A 19705-nucleotide genomic window follows, 5' to 3' on the forward strand; every position below is an offset into this window, starting at 1 on the left:
AAGGATGCATGTAAGCACGCGACGTAACAAACTTTGGAATTTCGTACAGTACAAGAAAACTGATGCTCTCTTGATTCCATGCTATGTCGCCCATCTCATAGATCAGACGGCCAGGATCAATCTTAAGACCATTTGACACACACATTGAGTGGTCGTGATCACAGAAGCACATAAACAAACTAATTTGTAAAGCATAGATTCACGAATGTGACAGAGACATCTTAACTCCCTCTTTGAAATCCAACTTGTTTCTAAGTGACTCAGAACTTTAATTCAGGTCTTTGTGAGTTTGGGTTCTTCGATGATCACAAGGCAGTCACTCGTGGACTCTTCGAGCTTATTTAAGCCTTTCCCAGCGTTATCTTGAGGGGTCAGGCTTATCTCTTCTGAACATTTCTTTGTCTTTTTCTTCCAAAGTTCTTCCTCTGGCAGTTATAAAGTTTCACTTTTTATAGAAACAAATCTGCAATCTTTCTCTTCCACTGAATCAAATTTGTTCATAGAGAGAGAAAAAAGAGATGGGTAGTACCTATTCGATGCTTACTCAATACGATATCGAGGAAGTTCAGGAATATTGCAACAATTTATGTAATAATATCTTAATCTTTCCTCGTTCAGGACTTTTTCTGTATTGGGTTCTTAACTAATTGATGTGTTATTTTGGAAACTCAATTGGGTCACTCTGTTTTGTGTGCGAAATTCAGTTTCTCAACAAGAAATTGTATCTCTGTACGAGAGGTTCTGTCAACTCGATCGGAATTCTAAGGGTTTCATTTCTGCTGATGAGATTTTATCCGTTCCTGAGTTCTCCATGAATCCCCTTTCTCAGGTAAACGTCTTATATTGGTTTTCAACTTTTGTTCTGTACATTTTAGGGTGATTAAATTTCCATTTGATGATCAGATTCAGGTTGGAATGAACTTCCCAGTGATTTAATTAGAGTTGCATTTAAGGAGTTTGATTATATGTCTTTCACAGAGGCTGCCTTCTGTTCTCGTCTAATAATTCATCTGATTGATAATATTTGCAGAGACTGATTAAAATGGTGGATGGTTTGAATTTCAAGGACTTTGTCGCCTTCCTGTCAGCTTTCAGTTCTAAAGCAAGCATTGGACAGAAAATTGAACGTAGGTTGCTTCTCCATGTTGTCGAAATTTCTGCAATTTTATAATACGATTCGGGATTTTAAGCAAATGTAACTGCCATGAAATTCTTCCTTTGAGTTTCAGCTTAAATATAAAATATTATTTCCTTCCCAAAATTCAGATCATTGATTTATTCTAACATACTTATTTTCAATGTGCTTCAGTCATCTTCAAAGTGTACGATCTAGATGGCAATGGGAAGGTGACTTTCAATGATGTGTTAGAGGTGCTCCGGGATTTGACTGGTTCATTCATGTCCGAGGTCCAAAGAGAGGTATCTTCATTATTAAGTTTTCTCTGCTTTAAACAAACAGTCAAATTGATTCTTTAACTTTTCACTGTATCGATATGCGCCACTCCTTTGCCCAGCAGTGGATCTCTTAAACTCATCTTTAAGCAATACCTTAAGACATGTCTCTTTACAGCATTCAGTATGAAGTTTCTTTAATAATGCAATGTGGAAATCATCAAGTAGCCCATTCTATTGATCAATGTATGTTGCTCAACTTGAAAATGTTTTGTGAAAGCTCTGGATACAAGCTAGAGCTCTGTGTTTGTTGGGTATGTCTTCTTTAATTATGCACAGTATTAACCAAACACCAAGGCTAGTTTTTCTATGGGGGTTTAGTTTCTTTAAATGGAAAACATAAGTGGGACCCTTAAACAAGTGATACTGAAAAGAAGAATAAGGGAACATACCAATCCATAAGTGTTTCATGAGATTATTTATCTGAGTGTTAGGAAGCTATAATTATGAACTTGCTGAGGTTCTATGTAGACTTGTTTAGAGCATATAAACTCAAAAATGAAAGTTGAGGATTTGAACATAAAAAATTTCATTGTGATTCAATTTGATGGTTAAAAGATGATGTTCTTGCATTTTTTGTCTATACATGAAGCTATCAATCTCTCTTTTGGCTAAAGGGGAGGTATTTCATATATTAACAGAGTCTAGTTATAAATTAGACATGTTTGCAGATTTTGGTGTCATAGGATTTATAAATTCTTGAATCATTTACCTCTTGTAAATCTTACCTTTGTAGCTTGTAACTTCTTGTACACACCCAAGGATTAAAGTATCGGTATCAGTCGCCGTATCGGACAATCAAAATTAAGATACGTATCAGAGGTTATCGTATCGTATCGTATCGTATCGGAGATACGCTAAGATACGCTAAAAATAAGCACATAAATGGATATGAAACACCTTTTTAAACACTTTTGCATAAAAAAATTTGTTAAAAAAGCTATTGATAACATGTATTATGCATAAACACTAAATTGAGGGTATCGCACTGAGAATTCAAGGTTTGTAGTTGTCCCATAAATGTAAAATCCTTATTCCCAACATTGATTTCCACTTTAGTTAGAGAGAAATATGGCTGGCAACAACTTTGGAACAAAAACCCCTAAAAAAATCGTGTTTTCTGAAAAAATACCCATTTTGGCCATTATATGACCGTAGCGCACTGTATCGGTACATACCAATACTCACTGATACGTACTGATACATATCGAAACGTATATTTCACTTCGATTTTATATTTTTCATAGAGTATCAGTACGTATCGATAGTGTGTTGGTGCATATCGGTATGTATCGTTGGATATATATATATCGATACGAAAGGATTTTAAAAATTTCATGTATCGTATCGGTCAACTAAATTTAAGATACATATCGGAGGGTATCGTATCGGTATCGGAGATACTTTAAATCATGTACACACCTCGACGGTACTTTGAACATCCTACATGAATAATTTGCCTGGAGAGAAAAAAAAAATAATGTGTCTTGATTTATTTCATATGCTTAAAAAATCTATTGCCGTATGCGATGAGGGCGTTGATGGGATATTTCACTTTCGCATCTGTTGTAGAAGTTAAACATGGGTTTCTACTCATCACAGGGGTAATAGGTATCTGTTCGTTTCACATTTATGGATGTTATGTGCCTCCTATTTTGCATTGGTTATGTTTTGTTACAACTATAAATTCATATTTCTCTGTTCTGTTACTTATCTTTTCAGGAAGTTTTGAGCCATTTATTGGAGGAAGCTGGTTATACAAGGACTTCTTCTTTATTGTTGGATGACTTCATTAAGGTATACTTACCTTTCATTCTGTAGTTTTCTGCTAATCTTCTCTTTGGATTGGTTGTCCTTGATGAGTACTCCAATTTATAGTGGTACAAAGCATTAGTTCAATTTCAGGCTGGTTGCGCTAATTTGAGAAGTTTTTCTAGATAACTGCAAGAAGTTAAAAATATACCAGGACTAAAGTAGGAATTCAATCATTTGTACTTTCTATTTTTCACTTGTCTAGCTCCATTCCCTCTTCCCCTCCCTTCCCCGCTCTCTTTTCCCTTAACAATAAATCAAAGGAGCATGACAGGAAACAAAATTCTAATGAACATAATCGGGAAGGGGTTTGCTGCCAGGCTGCATGGCCCCTGCGCAATGGGAATGTGCGCACTGGCATCTAGTGAGGGGTGGGGTGGTCATTTCACTGCACCATGTGAGAGGGCTTTGGGGCCGCTGCCGGGCAGCGTTCTTTTTCCCTTATCTTATTTAATGATATTCATTCAGCTCAACCACTTGGCAAACTCCAGAAATGCAGGGACTATCTTCAAGAACCTCAGATATTTAAAAATCTCTAAAGATTTTTCTGTTATTTTCCTCATGAGGATCATGTTGAGTAACAGTGAAGCTGAGACTTGTAATGTTACTTGCCTATAATGCACACACTGCACACTTATCACTCAATGTTGCAACCATTGGTCCCAACCATCTCAGTTCTCATTGGACTTTTCCTTTTCTGTTTTGTCAACTTCATGTGGGTGGTCCATCATAATAATTTCCTTACCACCTAAAGCACTAAAAATCATCATCAGATTGACAGTATGTTCCAGCTTTCCATTGCCATTGTGTTCTTTTCTGGAATCATGTTTTCTTCTTTATCACAAACATTAACAATGTAGAAGTTAGCCTCAGATTTAATTGAATTCCATGTATGTTTAAGTATTATTCGATCTTCTTTTTAATTTTATTCTCATTATTGTTGTTTTACATCCTTTTTCAGATTCTTGACTATCCTGGTCTAAAGTTGGAGGTTGAAGTCCCTGTCGACTGAATAAACTCAAAGAAGCTCTTCACTAAAATCAACATGTTGTTCTCTCCTTAGCATGTCAGCCTGACTTCTTTCTACGGCTAGCTTCCCTGATCCACCGCCCAACCTTGACCGATGAGTTAACCAAGAGAGGAGACTCAATGGCACCCTTGTAACATGGCTAGATGTCGAGCGGAAGAAACATCTGTTTATAGTGTCCTCTTTCTTCATTCTTCTCTTGAAAATAGTGAATAAGCAAGCATTTCATGTATCACAGAGAAATTAAAGATTCAGAATTTTTGTAAAATTTTCCAAAAAATATCTATTTAGCTTACTCCTGCTTCTCTTAAACTTCGTGTTAACTAATCCATTTTTATCTATGAAATCGAATTCTTCGTGGAATTCATAAATTTATGATTCCATAAGGTGACATAAATTGGACGGCCTCGACTGACTGTTAAGGTTGGATTTGGACTATAACATCCTAAGGTAAAGCTTTAGGAAATTGTGAGTGTGTGGATGATGTCTGCTGTACCATCTTTAGTGTCTAGTACAAGACATTCATTCTGCTTCCTTGGAAAGATGTGGAAAAACAAAAGAGAAGAAAGTGACCCATCGGTATTAACCTAGAAGAGAAAAGAAAATAAAAGGATCTATCAGTAATTAAATTGAAACATGGGGCTAATTGGGAGTTCGGGGAACACCATATTGGCACCAAACGTCGTAGTCTCAGAGTCTCCCAAACAGTAATGGAGCCAAAATTTGTTCGTTTCTTCTTCAGTTCTTGGCACTCATATCAACAACCGCCATAGTATTTTGTTGCTAATACTCTTCCCACTCTCTCTGCTTGCGTGTGTGTTTGCTTAATGGACAAGCAAAGAAGAGAAAGTCCCTTCAAGAAGCAGTCTTCTTCTCATATGGTATCTGCAACTCTGTCAAGTAAGTAACCATCATTCATTTTCATGGTATTCAAGTTCATCTATTTGAGTGTCCTAAGGTTAGTGATGATACTTCCCACTACAAGTGGTATTCCTTTTAAGGAACTACTATTTTTTGGTTGCATTCAACGAATTTTTAATTTGTTTTCTTGATTCATATGTTTTTTTTATGGGCTCTGTGAGATTCCTTCTTCTTTTTTCCCTCTTCTTTTCACTATTTTGACGATTGATCTACAATATTTAGGATATACAGGAGCCAAAAATATTCCTTCTTAGAACATTCGAAAGGGATTCTGTATGTATAAAAGGAAGATTTCTTGGTTTTTTACTTCTGGATTGAATGGCATAAGGACCCACCAAAGCAATTTAAGATAAACAGGAGGGAGCGATGGAGAATTTGGACACTGAAGTCAATGATTCCGCTCATGAGTTAAATGTGATGAGAGAAGATTGGACAGTTTATAAGAGGAACATCAGTGATGGTGATACAGGGGAAGGAGTGGGCAGTGGTTTCAAATCTAATAATTTACCTCCAGCTTCTCTGCTTGGCAATCTTCTAAATGATTTAAGCCTATGTGAGAAAGAAAGGGAAGGAGATTTTGGAGTTTCAAGTCCAATACGATCAGGTGAAATAATGGAGGTTGGATGTTCAAGATGTATGGCTCATGGAGATTTCACTAACAGTAAATCACAGTTGCATCTTCGTAAGGTCAAGGAACTTCATAGGAGATTGCAAAATCTTGAAGAAGATACAAAAGCTATGAAGAATGAATTTGTTGCCTGTGTAGATGAATGCAACCAGCTGTTGAATGAGGTATCCCAGAAGTTCTATTCTGTAAACCAACGCATAAGAAGTCGAATGATAGGAGAGGATTGTGTTGAGGGAGCACTGATCCTTGGCACCGATAAGGTATTGCTTTTGTTCCTCGGCTTCTTTGATTTTTGCTTGGTCTTTATAGTAAACAAAAGGTGCTATCTTTCAAATGTTCCTTTGGAATTATTTATATCACATGGCCATTAGTGAAATTTTCCAACTTTGGTTTTCATTTTCGTCTTAATATGTTGACCAGTGAATTTCACTCATTCATTAAGATTCAAATTTCCCTGTGGAAACCAGATAGTTGTGATTTGCAGATTTATCCTACATTTGATATCTTGGTGCAAACTATTTGGTTGCCAATTTGTTGTATTACCAAGTTATAGAATGTTCTTTATCAAATAAAAAGCCAACATTTAGTAATTCTTCTTGATTGGTGATGAGGACATCATCCAAACCTGTCCTGCACCAATTGGTCACAAAATATCGCGTCCTCTGAGCAAAAAGAGCTTAAATTTTGGGTTCTTGGAGAACAATGTATGAACATGGAAGGAACTAAATAAAGCATCTGGAGAGCAAGCAGAAGCTTAATTTTTGGGTTTTTGGAGAACAATGCATGAACTTAACAATCTGAAGGAAATCTTGAAAATTATAGAACAATAAAGCAATGAAAGAACAATTGCGCAATTTAAATCTCTTATGCGATTTCACAACTGCTTCCCTTTCCCCTTCAATTTCTAGTTCAAAATCTGGATTTCTAAGATGGTGGCCACTATATCTAAAATGTGTTTCTCTTCTGTTAAGTTTGTCTCAAATTCTTGACCTGTTTTGAAGATTGACCCACTCCGACATATTTTGGTGGCAACCCGAATGTGAAGTTTTATGAGATCTGTAATGGAAGCAGAGGGGTTGGGCCGATAGGCCCAAGCCCGGAGCCCATCACTGATCTCGTATGGGGGTGCGGGAGTGTAGCCCCTGCGGTATGGTTCGATCGGATCGACCGCGACCCAATGAGTCGACCCACGACTTGGAGTATATAATGTACTGTTGCTTGTTGGTTTTTCGAACTAGGGTTTCAGGGTGAGTTTTCGAACCGCTGCTTGGGTGTAATCTCTCTTCTGCATAGTGAAACATCTTCTTCTTCGTCCGAGGATGTAGCACACCACCCTGGTGTGTGAATCTCGTTTAATCTCTATGTCGTGCGAATCTATTGTTTGTTTATTTTCGTATTTTCTTGGTACTTGATCTAACAAATTGGTATCAGAGATTTGGGTTACTTCGATCCATGGATTTTATGAAATACGATATTGATAGGTTCGACGACAACATCAATTTTAGTTTTTGACAGGTTCGAATTATGGTTGTTCTCACGTAGCAGGATTTGAAGAAAACCCTATTTTGGAAGGAGAAGAAACCTGCAACTATGTCCGATGATGATTAGAATGTTTTTTTATGATAAAGCCCTTTTAGTTATTTAGTTGTGTCTTTTGAATAATGTTCTATAAGAAATAATCTCAGAGAAAACGACTGCAGAGTTATCGGAGAAGTTAGAGAATTTCTACCTCACAAAATCCCTTACTAATAGGTTGAGATTGAAGCAACAACTGTATACCCTTCATATGGGTAAAGGTACTTTTATTAAATCCCACATATCTGAGTTCAATTTTATTGTTACTGATTGAAAAATGATAGATGTTAAAATAGATTATGAAGATTTGGCCCTATTATTATTATGTTCTCTGCCTCCATCTTATCAGCATTTTAGGGATACCATGATTTATGGTAGAGAGACAATCTCTATTGAGGATGTCAAAACGAATCTGCAAAGCAAATAGAAGATTGATGATGAGTTGACATCTACTAATAAATCTGATGGTGTTGATGTGGTAGCTAGAGAGATATCGAATGAAAGGGGTTCAGATGGTGACAAAAAGAATGCTAGATAAAAATCTAAGCACAAGAATTTGACATGTAATTACTATAAGAAAAATGAGTATATTAAATCTGAATGTTATAAGCTTTTTAAATAAGTAGAAAGCAGGTGGTGGTGCTCAAAATCAACAGAAAATAGATGATTCTGCAGAAGCTAGTATTACTGAAGATGCGAGTGAGTCTGATTTGCTTTTGGTGGCTGATGACAAAGTTAGATCACGGAATGAATAGATTCTTGACTCTAGTTGCTCCTACCATATCCAATCGTGAATGGTTTTCCATATACGAATCAGTTCGAGGTGGATTTGTATTGATGGGAAGTAATGCTTTTTGTAAGACTATTGGAATGGAAACGATCAATATCAAGATGTATGATGACATTGTCAGAATCTTATCTAATGTCAAACATGTCCTTGATTTGAAGAAGAATCTCATCAGTTTAAGTACTCTTGATTCAAATGGGTGTAAGTATATAGCTGAAGGTGGAGTCATAAAGATCAGCAAGGGTGTTCTCTTGTTGATGAAAGGAATCAAGGTTGGCAGTTTGTATGTGTTGCAGGGTACTATGGTCCTTGGGTCTATTGCAGCAGCTTCATCATCTATGTCTGAATCATATGTCATAAATTTATGGCACATGAGGTTAGGCCATATGAGTGAAAGAGGGGTGACATCATTAAGTAAAAGGAGCTTGTTGTGTGGTCAGAGTACAGGAGTAATGGAGTTCTGTGAGCATTATATGTTTGGGAAGCAGAAAAGAGTCAGTTTTAGTACTGTTATTCACAAGACCAAGGGAACTTTGGACTACATTCATTCAGACCTATGGGGGCCCTCCAGAGTTGCTTCAAAGGGCCGATGCAAGGTACTTGCTTACTTTCATTGATGATTTCTCTATGAAGGTTTGGGTCTATTTCTTGAAGCACAAAAATGAAGTATTTGTCACTTTTAAAAAGTGGAAGAATTTACTTGAGAAGCAAACCGGGAAACAAATTAAAAGGTTGAAAACCAATAATGGCCTAGAGTTTTGTGAAAATGACTTTAATGAGTTTTACAAAAATGAAGGTATTGCAAGACACCATACAGTTGTTAAAACACCCCAGCAGAATGGAGTGGCAGAGCGTATGAATGGAACCTTGTTAGAAAATGTGAGGTATATGTTATCAAATGCAGGATTTGGCAAGGAGTTCTGGCCAGAAACAGTTAACACAACAACCTTGTTGGTGAATCGATCTCCTTGCACAACTATTGAGTGCAAGACTCAAAAAGAAATTTGGTCAAGTAAACCTACAGACTAAAATTTAAAAGTATTTGGATGTCCTGCTTCTGCACCTGAAAATGAAGGGAAGTTGGAACCTAGGGCTAATAAATGCATTTTTCTTGGGTATGGATCTGGAGTGAAAGGATACAGGTAGTGGTGTCCTGATCCAAAGTCTCCAAAATTTCTTATTAGCAGAGATGTTACTTTTGATGAATCTGCTATGTTGCATCTTAGGAAAGAAGCTCATGTTCATTGTGACGAAGGTCAAGAAAAATCTAGAGAGAATGTGGAGTTTGAATTTGGTGGTTCATCTTCAAACAAAGCACAATCTACATCAATTGAGTTGCCTACTTTTACTGAAGGAGATGATGCTCAAGAGAATCAAGAAGAAGAGCGGTACAACATTGCCAAGGATAGACTAAGGAGGAATATTAGACAACCACAAAAGTATGGGCATGCTGAATTTGTTGCTTATGCATTGTCTGTTGCAGATACAATCTACATCAATTCAGCTGCCTACTTTTACTGAAGGAGATGATGCTCAAGAGAATCAAGAAGAAGAGCGGTACAACATTTCCAAGGATAGACTAAGGAGGAATATTAGACAACCACAAAAGTATGGGCATGCTGAATTTGTTGCTTATGCATTGTCTGTTGCAGATACAATTGAAAATAGTGAGCCTATAACATATTCTGAAGCTGTTACTTCAATTAATTCTATAAAATGGTTGATTGCCATTAATGAGGAGATGGAATCTCTTCATAAAAATCATACTTGGGAGCTAGTCAAGCCGAGAACAGGGAAGAAAATTGTTGGCTACAAATGGGTCTTCAAAAAGAAGGGATCTGCCTCAGGTGTTGAAGATGCTAGGTATAAGGCACGGTTAGTTGCAAAGGGCTACAGTCAGATACAAAGAATTGATTTTAATGATATTTTCTCACCTGTTGTTAAGCATAGCTCTATTCGTATCCTACTTGCTTTAGTTACTATGCATGATTTGGAGTTGGAGCAATTTGATGTGAAAGCAGCATTCTTGGATGGTGAACTAGAAGAACAGATTTATATGCATTGACCTGAAGGGGTTTGTTATTGAAGGTAAGGAGGACCATATATGCTTGTTGAAGAAGTCCCTATATGGTTTGAAGCAGTCTCCTAGACAGTGATATAAAAGGTTTGATTCAGTTATGGCTAGTTTTGGATACTGCAAATGTCAATATGACTGTTGTGTTTATTTCAGAAAGCTCTCTGATGGGTCATTCATATATTTGCGGCTTTATGTTAATGATATGTTGATTGCAGCAAAAGACAGGAATGTGGTCAATAGGTTGAAGGAACAATTAAGTTCTGAATTTGAGATGAAAGATTTAGGGGCAGCAAGGAAGATCCTTGGTATGGAGATCAAGAGGGATAGAAAAGTAGGGAAGCTGTGGCTATCTCAACAGAAGTACACTGAGAAGGTATTGAATCGTTTTAGCATGAAAGATACCAAACCTGTAAGTACTCCTCTTGCATCTCATTTTAGACTTTCAGCTGCTCTATCACCTCAGACAGATGAAGAGATGGAGTACATGTCACGTGTTCCATACTCTAGTGCAGTTGGTTCCATTATGTATGCTATGGTTTGCACTCGTCCTGACATTTCACAAGCTGTCAGTGTGGTGAGCAGATACTTGTCATATTTAGGTAAAGCTCATTGGGAAGCAGTGAAGTGGACACTTAGGTACTTGAAAGGGACCTTTGGTGTTTGTTTGGAGTTTGGGTGGAATGGTGATAGTTTATCTGGTTATGTTGATTCAGATTATGCAGGTGATCTTGACAAGAGGAGGTCACTCACAGGCTATGTATTTACTCTTGGAGGAAGTACGGTTAGTTGGAAAGCTACTTTACAAGCTACAGTTGCATTATCTACTACTGAAGCAGAGTATATAGCAGTGACTGAGGCAATTAAAGAAGCTATTTGGCTTAGAGATTTGTTAGGAAAACTCAACATGGATCATGGGGAGACTGTTGTCCATTATGATAGCCAAAGTGCTATTCACTTGACTAAAGACCCAATGTATTATGAGAGGACGAAGCATATTGATGTTCGGTATCATTTCTTTAAAGAAATAATTGCTCAAGGTAATATTCAAGTGTTGAAGATTGGTACTGAAGACAATCCAGCTGATATGTTGACTAAGCCTTTGTGTGTTAGTAAGTTCGAGCATTGCTTGAACTTACTTGGTGTTGGCCATGTTTGAGTTCAGCCCTTTGGAGGGCTATTGGAGAAGATAAAGATTTTAGCTATTTGTTTGTTTGTTGGAGGAAAATTCAAGCCAAGGTGGAGATTTGTTAAGTTTTTCTCGAATTCTTGACCCGTTTTGAAGATTGACCTGCTCCGACATATTTTGGTGGCTACCCGAATGGGAAGTTTTCTAAGATTAATAAGGGCTTCTGGCTTTGGCACTTATATGGGGGTGCGGGGGCATAGCCTCCGAGGTATGATTCGATCGGATCAACCTCGACCCAATTGGTCGACCCACGACTTAGAGTATATAATGTATTGTTGCTTGTTGAGAAAGTCGTTGTATTTTGGGGTTTTTTCGAGTTACGGTTTCAGAGTGAGTTTTTTCGTCGTTGCTTGGGTGTAATCTCTCTTCTACATAGTGAAACATCTTCTTCTTCGCCCGAGGACATAGCACACCACCCTGGTGTGTGAACCTCGTTAAATCTCTGTGTAGTGCGGATCTATTGTCTCTTTATTTTCATATTTTCTTGGTGTTTGATCTAACATCTTCCTTTTTGCTTTTTTAGTGTTTTTAACTGGTTTATTGAGTAACTAGTTTAAGGGAAAGCTACACTCTAAGAGTTGCACTATTAAAGGTGTGTAACCTCCACCTGCTTCGGAAGCAGGTAGGGCTAGTATTCCTTTGAAATAGCTGCATTCAAAGAAAAAAATTATCTGAAACCTCTCTTCAATTAGAAGATTTCTTCTTGCAAGAGAATTCCCATTTATCATCACAATAGCAGGTCAGTTTCTCTTGCCATGCCTTAATCAGGAGCTCTCCTCTTTAAAGACGGAGCCATGGTAAATTGATTAAACCCCATCTGCCTAATTCATCTTAAGTTCAGAAATATTTTCTGAAGCAGCATTTGGACTTCCTATTGCATATAACAAATGAACTCTTAAATCTCATCTCAGTGCTTGCCTCTTCTCTTAGCTTATGCATGCACTATCATATTTCCATTTCTTTTATAATACTTCCTCAATCTTAAAGTTATTAACCCAGATAGATTTTTAATCAATGGACATGCGATGTGTATTAACAGGGCAAAACCACGAGGACTGGTCTATTACAAGTTCTATATCAGGAGCCAAATCCATCTCTTGTTACTAGAGCTCATAAAACAGATCCTTCAGTTTGCAGGACCCTCCTGAACGCATGCAGAAAATTTTAAATCAGTGATTTTAGCGTTGAAGATAACCTATCGAGGACTGGACAGCTTGCATAATTTATTCCGGAGTTCAATTGAACTACAAGAACATTTCTTCCAAGTTTCTCTACCAGCAAGCCATATATTTTCTATAGATTTTGTCTACAATAGCAAATTTGAAATGATGTTTTGTATATATTTTCTTTTGTTTCATTCAAGTATGCTATTCATTTGCATCCATACAAGGAGAATGATCAATTGGACTGTTGGAATACACTATATAGATAAAGGGTATTGATCAATTGGACTAGAATACATTTGGTTCAACTGTTCATGGCTGCCTTCACAACAAGATCCCCTCATGCAAAAGTAGTTTTATTTTGGTGAACTTCAAGGCAAAGTTGGCACGCATAAAATTGAGATTCTAACGAAATCAATTGGATTTTTGTTAGGTGTACAAGATGAAGAGGTATTTATAGTGGAGCGGATATAGTTAATGGATGTAGTTATGTTGTTGTTTAAAGTGAGTAAAAGTTTTATTTGAAGTGGGGTGTAGTTACTAGAATTTATATATTAAGAGTTATGTTATCGTGGGAGGGGTAGTAGTTGTGTAATCTCATGTAACATATAAGCCAATTTCATAGGAAGATTATCAGAGAATCCGGGACAATTGATTGTGTTTGATCCTAAACCAAACTCTTGGAATTATCTTAGAGTTGTGAGGAGGTAATATAGCGTGTACAAGATGGAGAGGCAGTTGCTGTGGAGTGGATATAGTTAATTCTTAATGGATGTAGTTATGTAGTCGTTTAAAATAAGTAAGTCTTATTTTGTAGTGGGGTGTAGTTATGTAGAAGTTATAAGGAGCTATGAAAACATGGAGGGGTAATAGTTGTGTAATCTCTTGTAACTTATAAACCTATTTAATAGAAAGATAATAAGAGAAATGGAAACGATTGAATGTGTTTAATCCTAAATCAAACTCTTGGAATTATATTAGAGTTGTGAAAGGTTCTCTCAATAGAATCAAAGACCCCTAGCTTGGTCTGTAAATATTTTTTAATATTTTTCTTCTATTTTATCTCTTTTCTCTTCTACCTTATTTATCTCTTCCTCATTCTCTCCCCCCCCCCTCTCCTACAAGTATCAATTGGTATTAGAGCCAAGAATAACAAAGGAGTAAATGCTTAGTAGGTTGGAGGCAAGGGTGGCATCCCTTGTCATTGGACAAGAGAAACTCACCTTGAGCAGTTGGTTATTGACAACAATGGTCGAAATGAGTCTATTCAAGGCATGCATCTTTTTCAATTGCCTCCAAATTATATAAGCTTGAACTTTCTGATTTCAACGATGACAATGATGAACCATTCACTCTTGATGTTGTAGCTACCAAATGAATGAACATACAATTTAAAATTAAAAGTATTTCCCCAACAGTCCATCATTCAAGGTGACCCCGATAATCAGACTTTGTTTCCCAGTTTTAATGGTAGAGCCACCATTGCATTTCTATCACATTACCAGTTCTAATACAATACTTGGGAAGAAATCCTTTGATCAAATGGCCAAACTTTCTGATACGATCTAGGCCCTATTACTAATGGAGGCTATTTTTGTGTCTCCTTGAAGACAAGGACAAATTCAAGGAGGAAAGAATGTTACATGTACAAAATGAGGAGGTAGTTACAGTGGAGTGGATATATATAGTTAATTCTTAATGGATGTAGTTACTTAATAGGCTTATTTAATAGGAAGATAATAAGAGAATCGGGAAGATTGATTGTGTTTAATCCTAAACCAAACTCTTGGAATGAAGACATCACTGAGTTCCCATTACTGTAAAAAGTCTTCCTCCTACAGTATTCAGACATCCACTACCTCTCCATCTAGGCACATTTGGACAGTCTGATACTCTTCCTTCTTAAGAGCATGGCTCAATTCAGCTTCTTGAGGGATCAGACCAGGTGATCTTGAAGGGTTCCCCCAACATGGCCACGAAGAAGAATCAACTTTTCCAATTCTTCACCGAAGTAGGCATGTGAGTGAAGAATTGGATAGTCTTGTAGGGCTTCTTCTTGTCCTGGTGGGTGAAGTAATACCACCCTGTAACATGCTTTTTCAAAATAAAGCAAGGGTTGCATCACACTTCAACTTTGAGACGAAAACATTGAACCAGAGCAGGATCCTCCAAGAATTTGGCATTAGATGGTTAGGCGCTAACCCCTAGTAATTGAGAGTTGCGCAGGCAAGGTGAGGCACAGGAATCCTAAGGTCATTAAGGAAAGCCACTTCTTAAAGGGCCACCTTGTCCTCATTTGAGTTGGTAGACTCCCTATCATTGGGAACCCGTATCACCACGTCATCAGATATCCCGAATCGCTCCCTTATACTGTTCAGGGTCTTAATGGGGAGGGTGCCCCAAATTTTTCTTCCAACTTAGCTCTGCCCAAAAGACGAGGCCGAATCTTCGTCCATCGCCCTCTACCCCAATGGACTCTGTCTTGCCTGCCTACCTACGCAGTCTCTGCCTCACCTGCCTCTGCCTCGACGGGCTCCATCTCACTTGCCTCGGTGGACTCGTACGTACTAGAGGAGGTGTCCTCACAAGAGGGAGGTAGAGTGCTCCTTGGGGTCAGGTTGAACCCTTTGAGAAGACTCAAGCCTAACCACTAGTAAAGGGGGAGGTTAATCTGACATAACTTCATCAAAAGAAGGCTCAGTTGCGCGACCACTGCCCTAACTAGGGGCATATTGGGGCAAGTTGGGAGAAGAACGAGTGCGAGCCATAAATTAAATAACTTTCTCATTGAAAGAGGGAGGATGTGTCAAAACAACACAAGTTAAGAAAGTTGAGCTGACGATAGCTTGAGAACTCTGAGCTGAACACCTTGCCTAAACGAGCCGAACACCTTGCCTAAATGAGCAAAACTTAAACAGTTCTATAGTAAAAAATGAAGGTGGGAGGCACACCCATTTAAGGCGGTGCATCTAACGACCCAAATTTGTTGAAACGGAAGGCCATGATGGAGAGACGCTTGGAGCTCCCAATGCACCTCAAACGAATGGAGCCATGTGGCGTTCAGCACAGGATTTACGCTGAAAGCATGGCGCACGATGGCTATTATAAATGTCTATTGATTAGACCTAGAGAGACAACCCGAGGCTCTCTATACTTTGGCAAGTCAACCCGACCTGCTAGAGTGGGGGTCATATGATGATCCTAAAGGTATACACGGCTTGAAACCTCCTCTTAATGTACCAACCAAGACCCTAGAGGACCTAGCCTCCTCTCATCCTGAGGCCGAGCCCCTTTGCTTGGCCATCCTAAGGCCGAGCCATCTGCTCGAAAACCTCAGAGCTGAGGCATCTTCCTGGACATTCAAAGGTCGAGGCTTATGCTTAGCTACCCTGGGGTCGAGGCTCTTGCTCATCTGCCTTGAGGCTGACGCACCTGCTCGGTCACCCTGGGACGGAACCCCTTGCTCGACCATCCCAAGGATGAGCCTTTGGCTTGGCCATCATGCGATCGAACCTCCTTCTAGGCCATATTGGGCCGAACCTCTGACTAGCTGGGTCTCCTAGACATTTAAGGCATGACTCCGGATATCCCGCACTGACAACTCAAAAAAATTTACCATCTCACCAGATCACCAATAGATCTTATCCAGCGGCTGAGTAAGGAAGTTGCCCAATTAAGGACTCTTTAAAGAAGGAGTCCAGGGCTGAAATAGCAGTAAAGGATCAAGGATGGATCTCTTAACAACATCCTACACATTCAGCAATGTTGGATATCCCAGTAATCTTCTCCCTAGGAAAGGAGTCAGTTTCCTTCTAGAACACTTACGAAATGCAGACTCTCCAAAAATGGCCACTATTCACTACCTATAAATATCAAGGTAAACCTCTGAAAAGGGGATCGATTCTTCATTAAATATTTTACCTAATGTAAGTTTTCTGACTTTGGCATCATAAAGTTCCCCGCTAGCTTAGCTCGACATTTTTTGCTTATTGTTTCCCTGTGCATATGCACCTAGCAACTTCAGCTCTTGCTTGGCCAGCCGATCAGAGTCAGTGAAATCAGGATTAGTCTAGAAGTAAATCAACGATTGAGATTAAATGAGGTGTTTGAAAGTTAGCAATGCTTAACCGTTGCTTTTTGTGGAAGGATATGCGAGAGAAATTTTTTTTTTTTTGAGAGACGATTCCCTGAAAGGAAGTGTGGCCCTTGCCCCAATGCGAAAGCCAATGAGAGTGTATGCAAAAGCAATAATAAGGAAGAGATTTCTACCATACATTGGTGCAGGGTGGTCATTTTGCGCTACCTGATCTACACTCATTTCTTGTTCATGTGGTAGATTATATAAGAATTATATTTGGTGCAAAAAACTAGATCCGTGATCCTATGTTCACACATTATATATTTTTTTTTAAACCAATATAAAGTACTAAAAGTCCTAGACTAAAAAAGCAGTGGATTGACTACAAGAGGACCCCAACATTTATTGCCTCCATCTATGAGGGTAGCGGCCGGAGATGCCTCTGCCCTCTTTGTGAAAAGGGGCTTGGTGTCGATTCCGTCCTCTCTCCTCACTTTCAATTTTTAATGAGGGAGGGGTATGTCGTGTGTGCTTTACTTGTTGGCCCCGCACCTCCGTATCATCGCCTGGAGATACGTGGAGAACTATTTCGCAAGAGTGTAAAATTCGTCATTCAAGACGGGGGTTTGATGATGGTCCAATACGGGGATCGGGATTATACAAATGGGGGTTTGGAGTCGCCACCTAGGGTTATAGGCCCAGGACCCTGGGGTGAACCCAATTCCTGAGAAAAGGGCCCAAAAATTGGTCTGGTCAAGAGATTTAGGGTAAGTGTCAGGTTACAGAATCGGAAAGGTGTTAGGCACCCAATCTGCTCGGTTCAACCGGTCTTCCTACTAGATGCTTAAGAATGAACATTTTCTATAATTATTACTATTCCATATGCATGGCTAAGTTATCACACATATATAAATATTGACTGAATATAAACTACTATGTACATTAAAACAAGGTCTATTAGATATCTACATTATGCTTAAAAGAGGAGAGAGATTATACCTGAATTTGACCCCTGTTTCGGGTCAAGAGGGGTAGGCCTCTGATTAGTATAGGCTCGAACTGTCTTTCATGTTCTCCTGGCTCAAGGGAAGATGGTCTTGACCTCCATCTTCCTTTCTTAAGAGATGTTGATTGTGATGGTATGCGGACAGGGTTCTGGCTTAGGAACGGTTACTTTCGGATTTGGATCTCCGGATTTAGACTCGGACAGAGCTTCAGCTAGGGAAGGCTATTTTCGGGCTTAGGATGAGGTGGTACTCCAACAAAGCTTTCACTGGGGATAGGTTATGGGAGGGCTAGGCTGAGGTGGCACTCTGGAAGAGCTTCCACTGGGAATGGCTATTTCTGAAAAGATTCCAGAGGCACTTAGACAGGGCATCCGTTAGGAACTACTTCTTTTGGAAAGAAACAGATTGACCTAAAAATAGACTGAAGATCTCTAAAGCCCTGAAGAACACTTTGAAGATCTGAATAGAGTTTCGGATCTTGAGAAAGATCTCTCTGTAGACCCAAAGAACCTCAATGGGGGATTTCTACTTTGGGTAAAACTCAAGAACACTCAAAGGAGGGGGTTGAAGAACATACTATTTTTTTCCAAAACTAGATCGGACTAAGAAATTGGATTAAAGATCTTTAAAGTCCCGAAGAACACTTCGAAGATCCGAACAAGATTTCGGATCTTAACGAAGATCGCTCTGAAGAACCGAAGAAAATCAAGAGGGTGAGGGGAGGATAATTTCACTACAAGGGGGTGAGGTGGGGTTTTGGTGTGTTAAATCCAAAGGAGGGGTGTATTTATAGGTTTTTTCGGCCAATGAAAAAGAGGGAACATCTTTATCCAACGGACGAAAGAAGGGTTCTTACCTAAAGTGGGGGGATAGGGCTTTTATACACCGAGTAAAAGAGGTTCTCGGACCAAAATGGGTGGGGAAGGTTTTTTTCCAATGGGTAAAAAGTGGGTTCTTGGAGAGAGAATCCTTAGTAAAAAAGGGGTTTTTGGTCTTAAGTGGGTGAAGAGGGAATTTCTTCATCCATTGGGTCAGGGGAACACCAATCCCTGCCATTGACGGCGATAAACAAGGTTGGGTTGAAATGCATGGAGCATGCGGGCAATGTCCACAGGGTGTGCGGGTAATGGTGTGTAGCTGGGCACAGGCTAGGCACAAGGGTGTGCGGTGAAGTTGGCATGGTGCGTGGGGCAGGCTGAACTATGCAGGGCAGCATGCGCATGGTCCAAGAAAGGTGTGTGTGACAAGCAAGCAGGAGCGTGCGGCCATGCAGCAGTGGCACGCACAGTGTGGGCGAGGGTGCGTAGGCCATCCAGTGGTGGCGCACAGGCCATGTAGGGGGGGCACGTGGGTAGGTAGCAGGGGAACGCAGGCCATACAGCAGGGGGCACGCAACGTGCTGTGGGGGTGCACAGGCCATGTGGCAGGGGTACGTAGGCTATGCAGTAGGGGCGCACGTAGCGTCCGGTGGGGGCACACAGGCCGTGTAGTGGGGCAAGCACAACATGCGATGAGGGCACAAGGGCAGTGCCAGGTAGGCTGGGCTGGCTGGCTGGCTGGCTGGCTGGCTAGCTAGCTGGGCTGGCTAGCTAGCTGGGCTAGCTGACTAGCTTGGCTAGTTGGGTTGGCTTGCTGGCATGGCTGGTCGGTGTGTGCAACATGAGCGCGAAAAAAATGTGATTTTCCAAGGAAGATTACGGGAAATCCGACAGTCCGATTTTGACGTACCATATATCGTCGGAATTGTATTTCTGAGTACTTCCCATCTGTACTATCATCTTGATCGGATTCCTTTGTATATAAAAAGTCAAAATTGGACCCTCTTTCTTCCTGTGTGGGGTTTCTAGGGTTATCAGGTAGGTGGGGAATGTTTCTAGGTTTTCTCAGTCAATCATCATCTTTGTTGATCAAAGTCAAAAGTCGTGACCAAGGTTTGTATTTCATCATAGCCGGAGGAGGGTGACAAAATTGGGTGTCTACAGAATGCCCCTC

The 19705-nt window shown here is 39.6% G+C and overlaps 2 protein-coding genes across 2 annotated transcripts; both read left to right on the forward strand.

Moving 5' to 3' along the window:
• The first annotated feature begins 276 nt into the window (after positions 1-276).
• Positions 277-4618, forward strand: LOC122065834 (calcineurin subunit B-like). Its single transcript, XM_042629681.1, has 6 exons — positions 277-588; positions 705-829; positions 1031-1127; positions 1310-1419; positions 3175-3249; positions 4226-4618. Exons 1-6 carry the CDS (start codon positions 519-521, stop codon positions 4274-4276), a joined length of 528 nt encoding a protein of 175 aa, XP_042485615.1. The 5' UTR covers positions 277-518; the 3' UTR covers positions 4277-4618.
• Positions 4619-4752: 134 nt separating this feature from the next.
• LOC122065833 lies at positions 4753-12839 on the forward strand. The gene is made up of 3 exons (XM_042629680.1): positions 4753-5191; positions 5435-6100; positions 12505-12839. The coding sequence occupies exons 2-3, from the start codon at positions 5579-5581 to the stop codon at positions 12631-12633; spliced, it is 651 nt and encodes a 216-aa protein (XP_042485614.1). The 5' UTR covers positions 4753-5191; positions 5435-5578; the 3' UTR covers positions 12634-12839.
• Positions 12840-19705: the final 6866 nt, after the last annotated feature.

Source organism: Macadamia integrifolia, unplaced genomic scaffold (genome assembly GCF_013358625.1).
Source record: "Macadamia integrifolia cultivar HAES 741 unplaced genomic scaffold, SCU_Mint_v3 scaffold213, whole genome shotgun sequence".
Lineage (NCBI taxonomy): Eukaryota > Viridiplantae > Streptophyta > Magnoliopsida > Proteales > Proteaceae > Macadamia > Macadamia integrifolia.